This window comes from Sander lucioperca, chromosome 5, assembly GCF_008315115.2.
Source record: "Sander lucioperca isolate FBNREF2018 chromosome 5, SLUC_FBN_1.2, whole genome shotgun sequence".
NCBI lineage: Eukaryota > Metazoa > Chordata > Actinopteri > Perciformes > Percidae > Sander > Sander lucioperca.
In genome coordinates, this window is record NC_050177.1 from 19,326,614 (window position 1) to 19,342,035 (window position 15,422).

Here is a 15,422-nt window from a genome sequence, read left to right on the forward strand (position 1 = left end):
GTTTGTTTTTGTAAACGTCTAGATTTACAACCTGCCAGCCATATTAAGCAAAAAGGAGGAGAGTAAGTGTGTGTGTTTTTTTTTTTAATCTTTCCAAACCCCTTTCATCATAGAAATGCATAAATCTAGCTTTCTAAGACTTGGAGTAAAATCCCCAATACACACACATATCAAACACATGCTATAGAAATATCTGTTCATTAACACAATTACTTGACATCCACCCACTCAAATGACATAGGGGAGCCTTCCAGCACAAGGATTGTATCTTGTTAGTCAGAGCACAGGCATAGGGGAGCGCTTGTTATTTCTGCATGATGTGTGGTTAACCCAGGTGTTAATTGGCATGTCAACCCTATTCTCATGTTGTATTACAGCATTTCTTAATGAGGCGGGCTTTAACTTCGTAAGGAAATGCATTGACCTGGTGGAGAATAGAGGTGAGACATTTAAATCTCTCAGCTTTCATCTGTCAAATGACTTGAGTGCAACCTGCCTCTGAATATGAATAACAATGTGCTTCATTCATTAGTGGACATGACGGCACATATAATTTGCATAAGTCTTAACTAAACATAAAATCTTTTGTTCCTTGTTCCAATTCTTTCATTTCCTTTTGCATTGCCGCACAGGCTTAACTACAATGGGACTGTACAGAATCGGAGGAGTCAACTCCAAAGTACAGAAGCTGATGACCACGGTCTTTTGTAAGTAGCCTGAAAATCAGAGGAAAAATTAACTAGAGCTGTAATTTAATCCTTGTGTAAAATACCTAATTTTTAATTACCCAAAAATAACACGGAGGATTCCATGCAACGTGCTTCGCAAGTACAACAAATGATCGGATCTCTACTCTCATTGAAATTTGGGCGTTTTATTACATTTTTTAGCATTTGAAAAAAAAGTTGAAATGTTTCGAAACAGTATCTCAACTGAACGTTGACATATACCAGTCTGTGATTATCTTTCCTTTAACATTAGTCTAAATAATTAATAATTTCTGCTTTTTTTTAACTCAAGTATTAGGTATAATTTCCTATAAATGAGGTTTATTGACCATGAATTCTAAAATAAGTGTAAAACTAGTAATAAGTTGGTGTTTGTGGTGTTTATACATGGTAGTGAAAAGAAGCAATAAACGTCTTCTCAGTGTACTGGAGCCGAGAGATTCCCAGCCGTCACCGTTTTAACTGTTATAGTTTGCCACAAGTCTTTAGATTTGGACAAAATCTTGTGAACTTAGCTGCTGGCGTTAACAAACCATCCTCTCCGCTGGATCAGTAAATCCACATGGGTACTTAATATGCATGTGATTGACGTCATTAGACTTTGCGTTCTTCATTCTTTCTAAACTTCACACAGTATTTTGATATTAGGAATTATATGAATTATTTTATTGACACTAGCCCGGGGAAATGTCCAGACCCAGGCACTGAGCTTTGAATAGAAAAAAAGGCTTGGTACTTTGAAAATACTGCTATGTTCTAATTGACAACAATATCAGAGAAGGCCAAAATCATCTGTGTCTGAAAACACCCTCGGACCCCAGAGGGATTATTAAGTACTCATATCAGTATTCGGTATCGGCAAGTACCCAAATATAAGTACTTGTACTTGATCTTAAAAAAAGTGGTATCGGTGCCTCCCTAATGTCGTCCCAGGGTCGCCCGTCAGATAGGTTTCTTTCTTTTAGATGTTTTGTTACAAAAAGTGTGTGAATCCTATGACCAAAATACTGTAGTCATACATTCTGTCATTGTGTTACTTAAGGATGGAATTAAAGTGAAAATAAATGATTCTGCCTTTTGCTGGGGACCACCTGGAACCCCTTCAAGGACCCCTACATTTTTACTCCCATCACATGCCATGTAGCAAAAACTAACATAAATAGATACTTATTTAATTTCCAAATGCCTGATTGGCCATCTTCTCTTTCATCTAGTGCAGGGGTCTTCAACGTGTTTTAAGGCCAGGGACCCCTTAGTTGAAAGAGAGACCGAGTAGAGACCCTCTACTGCATATATTGTATACAATTGAGTTGCATATTAAACTAGGCCGGATGGATGAAAATAAATGGTTATTATTTATACATCATGTTTTAACGTTAAACATACATTTGGAAGGCACAGTGAATCCTTATGCTTAGCTGTTTGGCTATCATAGTGGAGGCCTTAACCTATAGCAAGCTGATCTTCAATGTATAAATCATGTTTTCACAAATAGGCCAATTTAATATGTTGGATTCATATTAATGTATATTTCCAGACATATTTAAATTTTTTGAACAGAGAAACTTTCAAAAAAAATAATTTTTAAACATAATTTGGCGGACCCCCTAGGGGTCACGGACCCCCTGTTGAAGATCTCTGCTCTAGTGTATGAACAACTCATTTTTCACAACCATCACAAGTTGAATCTCCAGCTTTAGCAAACATCATGTGACTCTGCAGAGTGAGGTAAGAGGTCCTCCTTGTGGTGTGACAGTGTAACAGCCATCTGGTCCCATACTATTACATATTATATACTACTTACTACTTTGTCATTACCATTTTAATGTGTGCCCCAAAGTAGCCCTGTTTGCATACATCTCATACATTTGAACAGCAAATGTCTTAATGATTTATGAAATTCTCTCTAAAGCTTGATCTCCATCTCTGTGAGACGCCACACTTGCTCTTGTTCATTTATTTCAGATGGTCCTCTTGAGTCTCTCTACACAGGAAGACAGTCAGTATTGTTAATGCTCAGTTAAGCAGCCTGTCAGGTCATGTCAGGTTGTGTTGGCTTCTTCACACAGTTTACCGCTGTGGTGCTATAAAATCTAAATGTGTTTCCAATAGCATCCAAGGCACCTGTGGATATGGACCTGGATCCGGAGACGTGGGACAACAAAACTATCACCAGCGGCCTGAAGAATTACCTCAGGTCAGCTCGCCCCACTGTCTGCCTGTCCTTAGCTTTCAGGAGTCATCATTATCTCCATAATGCATCTTTGAATCCTCCCTGGTGTTAGTCATGCATTCAGGGCTGCCAGTGACTCATTAAAGAAAGGTGGCTGCATTCAAAAGAGCCATGTCACTCAGGAAATCAATGACAACTGTTCTCTTTATTCACCAGGTGTCTCTCTGAGCCTCTAATGACATTCAAGCTCCACAAAGACTTTGTCCTGGCTGTTAGTAAGTTATGAAAAGTCACTATAACAGTTATGATATAATATGTATTTTACCATGTATTATTTTATTATTATAATAGACCTACATGCAAGAGAGCTTCTTAAGTTGGCAGAGCATTGTCAAATTTAAAACACACACCATTGATGAAGCACGCACATCTGTTTACTACGGTGGCCCTGAAGGAAAAATCACAGCCATATTTCACAGAACACGACATTTCACAAAGCACGACGACGTTCCAGAAAACACGACATTTCACAAACACAACATATCAGAAAACACGACATTTCACAAAACGCGTAATTTTATGAAAAACGACATTTCACAAAGTACAACATTCCAAAAAAACAATAACATTTCACAAAGCATGAAGACATTCTAGAAAACACATTTCATAAAACACGACATTTTATGAAAAACAACATTTTTACAAAGCACGACATTCCAGAAAACACATTTCAGAAAACACTGCATTTTAAAAAAAACACCTCATATCAAGAAACACGACATTTCACAAAACATGACATTTTATGAAAAACATTTTACAAAACACAATGACATTTTACAAAACACGACATTTCACAGAACACATTTCACAAAGCATGAATACATTCTAGAAAACACAACATTTCACAAAACACAACATTTTTACAAAGCATGACATTCCAGAAAACACAACATATCAGGAAACACGACATTTCACAAAACAAGACATTTCACAGAGCACAATAACATTTCACAAAACACAACATTTTATGAAAAACGACATTTCACAAAGCACGACATTCCAAAAAAACATTTCACAAAGCACGACGACATTCCAGGAAACACGACATTTCACAAAACATGACATTTTATGAAAAACAACATTTCACAAAACACAGTGACATTTTACAAAACCCAAGACATTTCACAGAACACAATAACATTTCACAAAACACGACATTTCACAAAACAACTGCATTTATATTGGCTGGTCATAACCATGCCAATATAGTAACTATTACATTAGAATATTCTTTTACTCTGATCAGTCAATGTAACACTTATTGGACAGATCTAAAATCATTAATTGTCACATATTTGTTATTTTTTTGTGTTAGTCTATGAGCCTCTTGATCATTTTATATCCTTTTGCCTTTTCTCAGAGTCAGATGACCAGAACTACAGGGTGTGTGCTGTCCATGCATTGGTTCATAAGCTGCCCGAAAGGAACAAGGAAATGCTGGAGCTACTAATAAAACACCTTGTCACGTACGTACTCCTGTATTGAATCAGATACACTGCAGCCTCAACGACAGTCCTTTGAGGGGAGATAAAAATAGCTGGGACTGATTAAATTGTCTTTACAATTTCGGGGCCACCTTAATGCTGTTTCTGTTACTGTCAGTAGCTGGTGAAGAACAAAACTGTCACCACACAGTTAAACTTGTGTGACACCCATATCCTCTACCTGCAGAGTTTCCACTCAAAGCCAGTCCAACCTGATGACGGTGTCCAACCTGGGGGTCATTTTTGGGCCCACCCTGATGCGGTCACAAGAGGAAACCGTGGCCGCCATGATGAACATCAAGTTTCAGAACATTGTGATGGAAATACTTATCGAGAACTTCAACAAGGTAAGTCATTGTTTGGCTTTGAACGTACAGTATGCTTTTCCAATTCCTTGTCCATTTAATGCTTACTTTAAAGGTATTTTATTGCAAAATCCACCCAAACATTGCATTTACACAAGCTGTATCGTATTTCCACGGATATATGGCCAAAACCCTGATCATGTGAAATTTTTCAATGTTTGACAAAAAGACACTGAGCATGACACTGCATGCAGATGGAAAATATGCATAGTATTTTTTTTATCATGGTACATGCAATTTCATAATGCATTATTTTTTTTTTTTTTTTTTTTTTTTTTTTTTTTTTACCAAGGAAAAATCACATTGAGATTAAAATCTCTTTTACAAGTGAGCCCTGGCCAAGAAGGCAGCACATAAAAATACACTTTAACATACAATTATTGATATACTAAATATCTTGATTTATTATATTAGAAATTTAGAAATTAAATTGAGAAACTGTTTATAGATAAAATAGCCCAGTTTGAATGAATCGTACCTCTGTATTTTACCTTGCAGCAGGTTTAACATAGTCTTGCTTTGCCAGACCTTCCTCCACAGTGCTGCGGAGGAGGATCTGGCTAGTCCACACAGCATTCCTGGATGGGAGAAAAACGTGCTGTGGTTTATTGGCATTTCTTTAAACCAATCACAATCGTCTTGGGCGGTGCTAAGTGCCAGATAGAGCCACGGTGCCTCTGCAAAATAGCCTCGGGAAGGAACTTGTTTTGGTGGAACGTGTACGTTCAAAAGTTGTTTTAGTCGTTGCAACAGAAAACTCAGATTGGACAGATAGTCTAGCTAGCTGTCTGGATTTACCCTGCAGAGACCTGAGGAGCGGTTAACCATTAGTCGTTATAAATCCACCAGAGTTTAGAATGCCAACACATCCGGTCAAAATGAGTGACATTCGGGGAAATTTACGGCGGCACCGGAACAATCCCGGAAGTGGAACGTCGTGGATATACAGTACACTAGGTTTAACACAACCAGAGATACAAAGACATAGCTACCTCCATATAAAATGTTTTGCTAAATCTGTGATGGTTGACAACATTCTTGAGACTCACTGTATACTTCCTCATTTCATCCAACTCTATACTGGATAGTGAGAAAACAATAATCAAAAACAATTTAAATACCAGCCTGTATAGGTAAGGAATACATTGTGTAGTAATCAGTGCTCCTTTCTGGACCTCCAGATCTTCCACCAGCCTCCGGACCCCAATGTGCCCCTGCCCCAACCCCAGAGCCGGCCTGGCTCTCGCAGGAGCAGGGCCATTTGTCTGTCCACGGGGCCCAGAAAGCCCCGCAGCCTCTACACCCCAACACTGTGTCTGGCAGATGCAGAAAGTGAGTACCAAAGCAGCGATTACCGCCACAGGTCATCATTATAAAATTTCCCAAAACCTGTCAGTGACCTTTAATACCTCTCCGACATCTGCACACACTGTGTCACCAAATTTCTGAAAAATTCAACTTGTAATAGCTGGTTGGTGGCTTTTCAAGTATGTTTAAATGGGAATTCAAAGTAAACTTTATCAAAGTCAAAGTAAACTTGATTATCTCACAAGGGGAAATTCATGTGGTCTTACACTTTACAATATGGTCAGTATGGACCATACAGTATACAGCACATACATAAGACAATAGCTATAAATATAATAATATATAAATATAATAAAAAGTTCTGACAAACAATAAGCAATTCATAATCTGAATAAACCTGCTATAGAAAAGAAACAAAGTGCAAAATTCGCAGCACTGAAAAAATAAATCAAAGCGCCAGAGTTGCATAATTGTGCAAAGATGCAGTTAAATACCAAAGCCAGTTTCAGTCTTTCATTGTGCAGTCTAATTGCTGTAGGCACAAATGATTTGCTGTACCTCGTATTTCTAATTTTCTGCTGCAGGAATCTAACGTTTTACCTGCTTCTGACTTTCTGATGGAGAGGATCATTCAGGATCTGGGCTCGCATTGCCAGACCTTCCTCCACAGCGCTGCGGAGGAGGGTCTGGCTAGTCCACCCAGCATTCATGGATGGTAGAAAAACGTGCTCTGGTTTATTGGCATTTCTTTAAACCAATCACAATCGTCTTGGGCGGCGCTAAACGCCGGACGCAGGTACGGTGCCTCTGCAAAATAGCCTTGGGAAGGAACTTGTTTCGGCGGAACGTGCACGTAGGGAGGCGAGCTCTGGAATTGAAACGGCTGTCGAGTGTGTGATGAGAATTTTATTCCTAAATAAAAAGATTAAAATAATTTGATTGTCGGTTCGAGCTCGGAGGATGTTTCCCGAATCGACCAGAGTTTAGAATGCCAACACAAAGAAAGAGGACGGCCGCGAGTTCTACTCCAACCTGCAGCCCTTTGCTGCATGTCATTCCCCCGCTCTCTTTCTCCCCCCTTTCATGTCTTCAGCTGTCCTATAAATAAAGGCCTCAAATGCCCAAAAAATTATCTTTAAATAAAGAAAGAGGACGGTGAGGGACATCCGGTGGCACCCGTAAATGAAACATCGTTGATGTAGACTATTCAGGATCTGATCTGTCTTAAGACGTGCAGGGACTGTGTCGCCACTCGCGCATGCGCCCCACCATCCAGCATAGGAAAGCCAGCAGAGCTTCCAGATGGATATTATCTCTTCAGAAAAAAAAAATCATTTTCTGTAAGCCATGATATAACCACAATAACTCCATCACTCAGCAGGTTTTAATGAGGGCCCTGTCTGCCTCTTCTCTGGTCCCTGCATAGGTGACACTCTCAGCAGCAGTGCGAGCAGCACTCCCATGGGCAGCATGGAGTCTTTGTCCTCCCACTCCTCTGAGCAGAACAGTTCCTCCAAAACAGCTTCCTGTTCTCAGGCCAAGGACAAGTCGCTGCCAGACCTCCGCCGCTCGCCGTCCCAGCTCTCAAACGGCCCCAGGAGCGCCGTGTGCGTCAGCAGCCCAGAATCCAGCTCCAGGGAGGACGCCGGGCGTACAGACGGAGAGTCCGAGGACGCTCTCAGCCTGTCCTCAGTCAGCACCGTGCCCTGGCTGTCTCCCGCACCCAAAAAAGCCCCGCACTGCCGCATCGACCTCAGGCCGGCCCTGCTGAACCGCTCAGCTGCTCCCTCTCTGAAATCACTACATATATCTGAAGGTAGGTTGATCATCAAGTGATTTCCCCAATCGATTTGATTCTGATCCACAAGGTCCCGATTGGATTACATTCCCGAGTATATTTTTGAATTTGAATTTGAATGCTTTTTTTGTCATTGTACTTTACAATACAGCGAAATTAGGAGCGCTACTCCACTGGGAGCATATCAGTTAGGTTAGGGAAATTTCAGTTACAATACAAATTTAGTTTGGATATAAAAGATATTCTCAGAAAATGTATGCTGTAAATTGTTCAAGCAACCCTCAAATATTAACTTTTTATAATGCACCAGATTGATGCTTACATTAAGAATTGATAATCTCGGGCGCCCGGGTAGCTCACCTGGTAGAGTGTGCGCCCCATGTACAGAGGCTCAGTCCTCGCCGCAGCGGCCACGGCTTCGATTCCGACCCTTTGCTGCATGTCATTCCCCCTCTCTCTCTCCTTTTAAATCTAAATGTATTGATAATCTCCAAAAAGTTTGTTTAAAGTGCTCATATTATGTTTTTTGGCTTTTTCCCTTAACTTTATTGTGTTATATATCTTTTTTGTTATAGGCTTACAAAGTGAAAAAGCCCAAAGTCCACCCCAAACGGACTTACCATCTCCAACAGAAAACACTGTTCACAAACTGCTTTAAACAGCTCTATTGTAGTCCAGCCTTTACTTCCGTGATGAACGTGCGTCACTTTGTAACACACGTTATAATGCTCGCCTAGCTGCTAGTGTGGCACGCCCTCATGCATCCCCTTGACTTAAAGGACAATTTCGGCGCAAAATGAACCTAGTGGTTAATAACATATGTGTACCGAGTCGAACGTTCTCTGGGATATGTTTTCATGCTAATCGAATGCATCTCTAGCTTTTAACAACCTACCGCAAAACCCGTGGTTACCTGCTAACGCTAGCTTTTGGGGCACTTTCAACTGCTCATGACTGTTTTCTAAGATGGCGCCCGAATGTAAACACAAACGCTACTGTCTTTATAATCTATCTTTTTAATAAACTGTCTGTACACTTACAAAGTTCTCAATTCGGTTTACATGTAGGGACCCTCATTATGCTACTGTTTAAGTGTGGTGCTATTTTGAGCCTTGTTAGTGGTATAGAATAGTGATTTACCAAGTGCCTCAAAAGCTAGCGTTAGCAGGTTACCACCGGTTTTGCGGTAGCTTGTTAAAAGCTAGAGACACATTTGATTAGAATGAAAACAGATCCCAGAGAACGTTCGACTCGGTACACATATGTTATTAACCCCTAGGTTCATTTTGCGCCGGAATTGTCCTTTAAAGGCTCAGTAGCATAATGAGGGTCCCTACATGTAAACCGAAGCATTGAGAACTTTGTAAGTGTAGAGACAGTTTATTAAAAAGATGGTTTAGAAATACAGTACCGTTCATGTATACATGCGGGCGCCATCTTGGGAAAACAGTCATGACCAGTCGAACGACGAACGCCATGCAATCCGTAACCAGTAACATAGCTCAAGCACGGCGTTTACACGTAGGGACCCTCATTATGCTACCGTGGAAGTGTGGTGCTATTTTGAGCCTTGTTAGTGGTATAGAAATAGCGATTTCTTTTTACTTTACCCTCTGCCCCGACGACTAGCGTTATAAGCTAATTAGCGGTTTGGGCTAAAACTGGTCACATTCGATTAGCATGAAAACATATCCCAGAGAACGGTCGACTCTGTACACATGTGTTATTACCCTCTAGGTTCATTTTGCGCTGGTTTTCTCCTTTAAGCATCATTTAAACAGCTTTGGTAAAATGTTATTTGCATGACTCATTTCAGTGACTTGGTGCAGTGTGCGAGCTCTTTTAGTATCAAACGTTAATGTCTTTTTGTCATTTACAAGGAGACGCATTATCTGTCTCCCTCAAGGCCACAGGAGCTGCTCTGGATCTGTCCAAAGTCTGTCCAAACTGGATCCCAGTGAGAGTTTAAAGCTTGCCAAGCAGCCAGACCTTCCACCCAAACAAGTGCTGCGCTGCAGGATGGACGCCTCCGTCGGCAACGGCTACCAAAGACCTGGCTCAGTGTAATGACTGTTAAAAAGCTAATCATTTTGCTCATTAGAACCTACCACTTCTAATACCAGAGATGGTGATATCGACTGCAGTGTAATGCAGTCTATGAAATCTTGTTTTGTGTGGACATTTTATTACTCGCCTAAAACCCAGTGCTGAAATGATTAGTTGAATAATAGATTAGCCAATTGGCAGAATATTACAATTCTGATAATTGATTAACAGTTGTTATCGTTTGTGCTGCTGCTTTACTTTGTTATATAACATTATAATTAAATTTAAAAAAATTTAAAACCAGACAGACTAAATTTAATTTAGTCTGTCTGGTTTGAGAAAACAAGTGATTTAAAGGTGTTAACTTGGCTCTAGGAAAATGTAATAAGATAAATTATTAATGACCACAATAGTTGGTTTGCTGTCCTCTGTACCTCTTTTGCGGATAATTTCTTCCTGTCTTTCTCCCTCCCTCCATCTGTCTGTCTCCCCCTCCCTTTCTCCGTCTCTTCCTCTCGCCTTCTATCTCTCTCCCTCTCTCTGTCTCCCCCTTTCTCCCTCTCTCCGTCTCTCCCTCTCTCCTTCTCTGCCTCTCTCCGTCTCTCCCTCTCTCTGTCTCCCCCTTTCTCCCTCCCTCCCTCCTCGTCTCTCTGTCTCCCCCTTTCTCCCTCCCTCCCTCCCCGTCTCTCTGTGTTTCCACCTTTCTCCCTCCCTCCCTCTCTCTCTCCGTCTCTCCCTCTCTCCTCTGCCTCTCTCTGTCTCCCCCTTTCTCCCTCCCTCCCTCTCCATCTCTCTCTGTTTCCCCCTTTCTCTCTCCTTCCCTCTCTGTCTCTCCCTCTCTGTCTCTCTCCGTCTATCCCTCTCTGTTTCTCTCCCTCTCTGCCTCTCTTTGTCTCTCCATCTCTCCCTCTCTCCCTCTCTCTCTGTCCCTCCCTCTCTCCCTCTCTCGGTCTGTTTATGAGCATTGAGAGCTCTCTCAGATCCGATGAGTGTGTGTTGGGAGATTTATGTATTTTCCTCTCTGGCTCTAATTACACTCTGCCTGCTCAGGGGTTGATGTGACCCAGCAGCAGTCTGCAGTCCTCCGTCTTCCGGGACAAACAGATTGTTTGACTTGTCATGTCTAAGAAGCCAGTCACACAGTCTCTGGAGTAGTTCCCTTGTACAGCACCCAGCCAGCTCGCCCTAGGCTCTGTTGACTCGGAGGTTGTTGCGCACAGGGTCAAGAGCAACCTTGTTAGATAGTTTAACTCAATTCAGCACCGTGCTGGAGCCGAGTCCGCCCAGAGGAAGGAAACCTCACGTTTTGTGTAGTTCCGCCTTTCGCCTCACTCTAAACAATGAGGGAACGCTGGCAGGGCCGAGAGATAATGATATAGCAAAATAGATAACTGTAGGATTTTATTATCACATTTTTATTTCGCCCAACATAATTCACCAAACACATTGTTTTTATTTAACTCGTGTTTATATTGTTTCAGGGTCGCTGCCAGAGCACTGCTTTTTGAAAATGCCTCTTCCCCACAGTCTGTTCCAGTCGGAAGGTGCTGTAAAAACATGACACCACCTTTAACAGTCTGACCTCATTACTCCCACTCTCATCTCTTCCAATCTGCCATGACATTGCCTGTTTTTTGTTGCCTTTACAGAGACGCCAAAGCGATGTATTCCTGCGAGGCAGAGCACAGCCACGAGCTCAGCTTCCCTCAGGGGGCACACTTCTCAAACGGTAAGCAGAGCCAAAACTAGGCAGACATTCTACGCTTCAGCTGACAGCACTGGCAGGAAGAAGTATTCAGATGCTTTACTTGAGTAAAAGTACTAACACTACGCTGTAAAAAGACTCTGTAACAAGTAAAAGTCCTGCATTGAAAATGTTACTTAAAGCATAACTCTCGCCAAAATGCAACCTAGGGTCTTTTTGTGAATGTACCCGAGTCAAACTTTCATTTAAAAGCATATTTAGGACGGAAGCACCACTTTTAAGATTTACCGTATTCTCGTTTTTTGGTCAAATGGCCTTTTGAATGGGAGTGCTAGGGGCACTTTTATGCTAGCCTCAAAATTGCTATTTTTAAAACACTAAGAAGGCTTGACACAACATGAAACTTTGCTCCAAGTATCACCAGGGGCTCTACACCTTAACAAAAGCATTGACAACATTGTTTGTGTACCCAGAGTTTACTAAAAAGAAAGGTTTTGAACAACTCACCAAAGGTCTTGTTGTTTCCATAGACTGTATATAAGAATGGACCAACAGATCCCGTTGCTCTGGACGGACACCAGTGAAGGCCTTTAGAAGCACTTTTCCGGTGAGCGCTGAGCGTTACTGCGCAGCCTCCAACTGAGAGAAACAACATAAATGTAACGTGAGCAACGTGTCTGAAAGTTGGAAGTCTTCTGGTAGCTGTGCCAAGAGAAATCTCAATAATTCCCAATCTTGCAGAGAAGGAGAGCGTAGGTATATGTAAGGAGATAACATGGACACACGCTAATTATTGCTAACTAAAATGCTAGTTAATTAAGTAATTAAACTTAAACAGCTAATGTAAGTCCAAACTGCCTGCGAGCTTCTCCTGTACTATACGGTAATTCCTCTACTATGCGACAGTAAGTCGCGTGGTTATGACACAATCGTTAGCCTATTTTTATTTTTGATTATTCGCTGTCAAAGTGACGTCAAAATGAATGGCAGTCAATGGGATGCTAACGGGGGGTGATTGCTTTGTAGCATCAAAATGGCGCCATAGGAGATAAGAGCTCTGAAGCGAAGCTTACCCCCTTGGTTGTTTCCAGCCGCAGCCATTTTATCAGTCAAAAACAATCGATTTCCGAATGCAACATAGCAGGGAGGAGAGTAAAGATGGAAAGCTCCTAAAGCTTAGTTCCATAGAAATGCACAGATTATTTCTTGTTTTGTCGTTATTGAAAAACAATATTGACCTCGTAGTTGAAAAAGGAGCCTCATCCGTTCATTCGCATTCGGATATCGACTCGTTTTGACTGCCGAGGTGGTAGCGGCCGGAAACAACAAGACCTACGGTGAGTTGTTCAAAACCTTTCTTTTTAGTAAACTCTGGGTACACAAACAATGTTGTCAATGCTTTTGTTAAGGTGTAGAGCCCCTGGTGATGTTGTGTCGTGCCTTCCTAGTGTTTTAAAAATAGCTATTTTGAGTAGGGCTGAACGATTAATTGCATTTTCGATAATATCGCGATATGTTAAAACGCGATTTCCTAATCGCAAAGGCTGCGATTTGATCACATGACTCACGAGAGCAATCAGTCTGTACTCCGTAGAGAAAGCATCAACTAGCATGCTAACGCTACACTGTACCTTGAGCTTATTTCTGTCATTCAAACAACTCTGAGTTGTAGTTTAAAACTTTTACAGCCATTTTAATAAAATGAAGGGTTTTATTCGGGCTTGAGTCTATACATGCAGTAAATGGATACAGGCACACAGAACTCAAGGCTCGGTTGGCAACGATTAGCTCTGAGTAGCGGTTAGCTCCGGTTAGCGGTTAGCTCCGTTATAAAGATATGAGTGGAGGAGCTGCCACTGAGAGGGGTAACAACCAGACTGATAAATGACGTTCGGGGAGCTTTCACAACAGCGTGGCCGCGGTGTTTCAACAGTTTTATTAGTACAGTTAATCCCACGGCAAGAACACCAGCAACTAGCTAACGCAACGATAGCCTCTCTGAACAAGTGCACACGGCAGCAACTTCACGAGGGGGAGGGGCTGGAGGCAGATCCTCTCTGTGCACTGTAAAAAATTACGTGTGTGTGTGTGTGTGTGTGTGTGTGTGTGTACTATATTTTTACTTATTTAACTGTCTAGTGTGTAATTGTGTGTTCATACTATACATTATTATATTATTCTTTGTTGAATAATACAGAAGACAAAGAGCTTAAAAAAATAATCGAATCGAAATCGCAATATTTGGGGAAAAAATCGCAATTAGATTATTTTCAAAAATCGTTCAGCCCTAATTTTGAGGCTAGTATAAAAGTGCCCCTAGCACTCCCATTCAGAAGGCCATTTGACCGAAAACGAGAATACGGTGGCGTTTCCGTCCTAGTTTTGGCTCTGTTTAATATGCTTTTAAACAAAGGTTTGACTCGGGTACATTCACAAGACCCTAGGTTGCATTTTGGCGAGAGTTACGCTTTAAGTAAACGTATATAAGTAGGAAAATGTTCTTAAAGTATATAAAGTAAAAGTACTCAATGCAGAAAAATCCTCACATTTTAGAAACTGGAAACGAAAAAAGGGTCGAAAGTGTCAAGAAAAAGCTTAAAAAGAGTCAAAAAAAAGTGTAGGCTTATATATTGTTGGCAGGGACGTGCACAGACATTTGAAGGGGCTATTGCTTGTTGGTTGAAAACTCATGTAACATATTGACTGTAAACAACGTATAACCTAGCATGATTCAAGAGCCCAAACCATCACATCCCTGAGCCTCTCTATCTTCCCTACAGAGCGCACACTCATGTAACGGACGTAACGTAGCTACGCTAGCCTGCTGCTGCAACATACGTTATGTCATTTGCTTTGGTTGATAATATAATAATTAAATAATATTTAAGGCAATGCTGCGTGATGTGATACAAACGTTACAAGCTGAAGCACTTTATTCAAAGCTCAAGTGTCTTTTTTTGGTTACTATTCACAGGGCATTTGTCATAATCTCCATAACTTTAAAAACTCACGTGAAGGCAGAAAGGCTTGCGCTGCTCCGTGTGTGAGAATATAAACAAAGTGACGTGACTGGGGGCAGAGGGCATAGCTGAAGGCAAGATTGATTGATGATAGCGAATTTAATTTGATTTAACTTAAGTAATGATGGACGTATTATCGCATTAATGTAGCCACAACAGCAAAAAAAGAAAGAAAGAAAAGCTTATTTAGGCCCTTTCACCAGAGGGGCAGCTAATCCAATCAGGGCAAACGGGCAGTTGACCGGGCAACAATAGCCCATACCTGTGCACGTCCCTGATTGTTGGCTAGTTTAATTTATAATAAAACAATGTATTTTATAAACTACATGGGTTTTCTGTGCAAAAATCTTAATGTGTAAAGTAACTAGTAACTAAAGCTGTCAGATGACTGTAGTGGAGTAAAAAGTACAATATCTCTCTGAAATGTAGAAGTAGAAGTAGAAAGTGGCATGAAAAGAAAAGACTAAAGTAAAGTACAAGTACCTCAACATTAAGTAAGTAAGTAAGTATAGTATCTAGTATAGTATAGTACAGTACTTGAGTAAATGAACTTAGTTACATTCCACCACTGGCTGACAGCTACTTTGCTGCAGAAGTTCTCACAAATAGCACGCATGCCTCCTTGCGTAGGACATTTGGAGCGTGCAGACAGACAGTCTGTTGTGTGCTGGCAGCATACAGCAAGGCTTATTCCCAGTGTTATGTGGAGGCATTCAGTGGTTGAATGTAACTAAG

At 41.1% G+C, this 15,422-nt stretch overlaps 1 protein-coding gene across 4 annotated transcripts in view; it reads left to right on the top strand.

Annotated features, from left to right (window-relative positions):
• The window catches only part of LOC116048418 (rho GTPase-activating protein 42), a 104,344-nt gene that overhangs the window by 85,810 nt on the left and 3,112 nt on the right, over positions 1–15,422 (top strand). For 2 of the 4 annotated variants that reach the window (XM_031297536.2, XM_031297538.2), the window contains 12 exons: positions 23–62; positions 378–440; positions 633–707; positions 2,841–2,925; positions 3,118–3,176; positions 4,322–4,427; positions 4,633–4,792; positions 5,992–6,142; positions 7,545–7,934; positions 9,823–9,979; positions 11,444–11,506; positions 11,612–11,691. In XM_031297536.2, the coding sequence (XP_031153396.1) occupies positions 23–62; positions 378–440; positions 633–707; positions 2,841–2,925; positions 3,118–3,176; positions 4,322–4,427; positions 4,633–4,792; positions 5,992–6,142; positions 7,545–7,934; positions 9,823–9,979; positions 11,444–11,506; positions 11,612–11,691 (1,429 nt within the window). Of the gene's footprint in view, positions 1–22; positions 63–377; positions 441–632; positions 708–2,840; positions 2,926–3,117; positions 3,177–4,321; positions 4,428–4,632; positions 4,793–5,991; positions 6,143–7,532; positions 7,935–9,822; positions 9,980–11,443; positions 11,507–11,611; positions 11,692–15,422 lie in introns of all 4 variants that reach the window. The other 2 variants (XM_031297535.2, XM_031297537.2) reach the window with 1 other exon arrangement.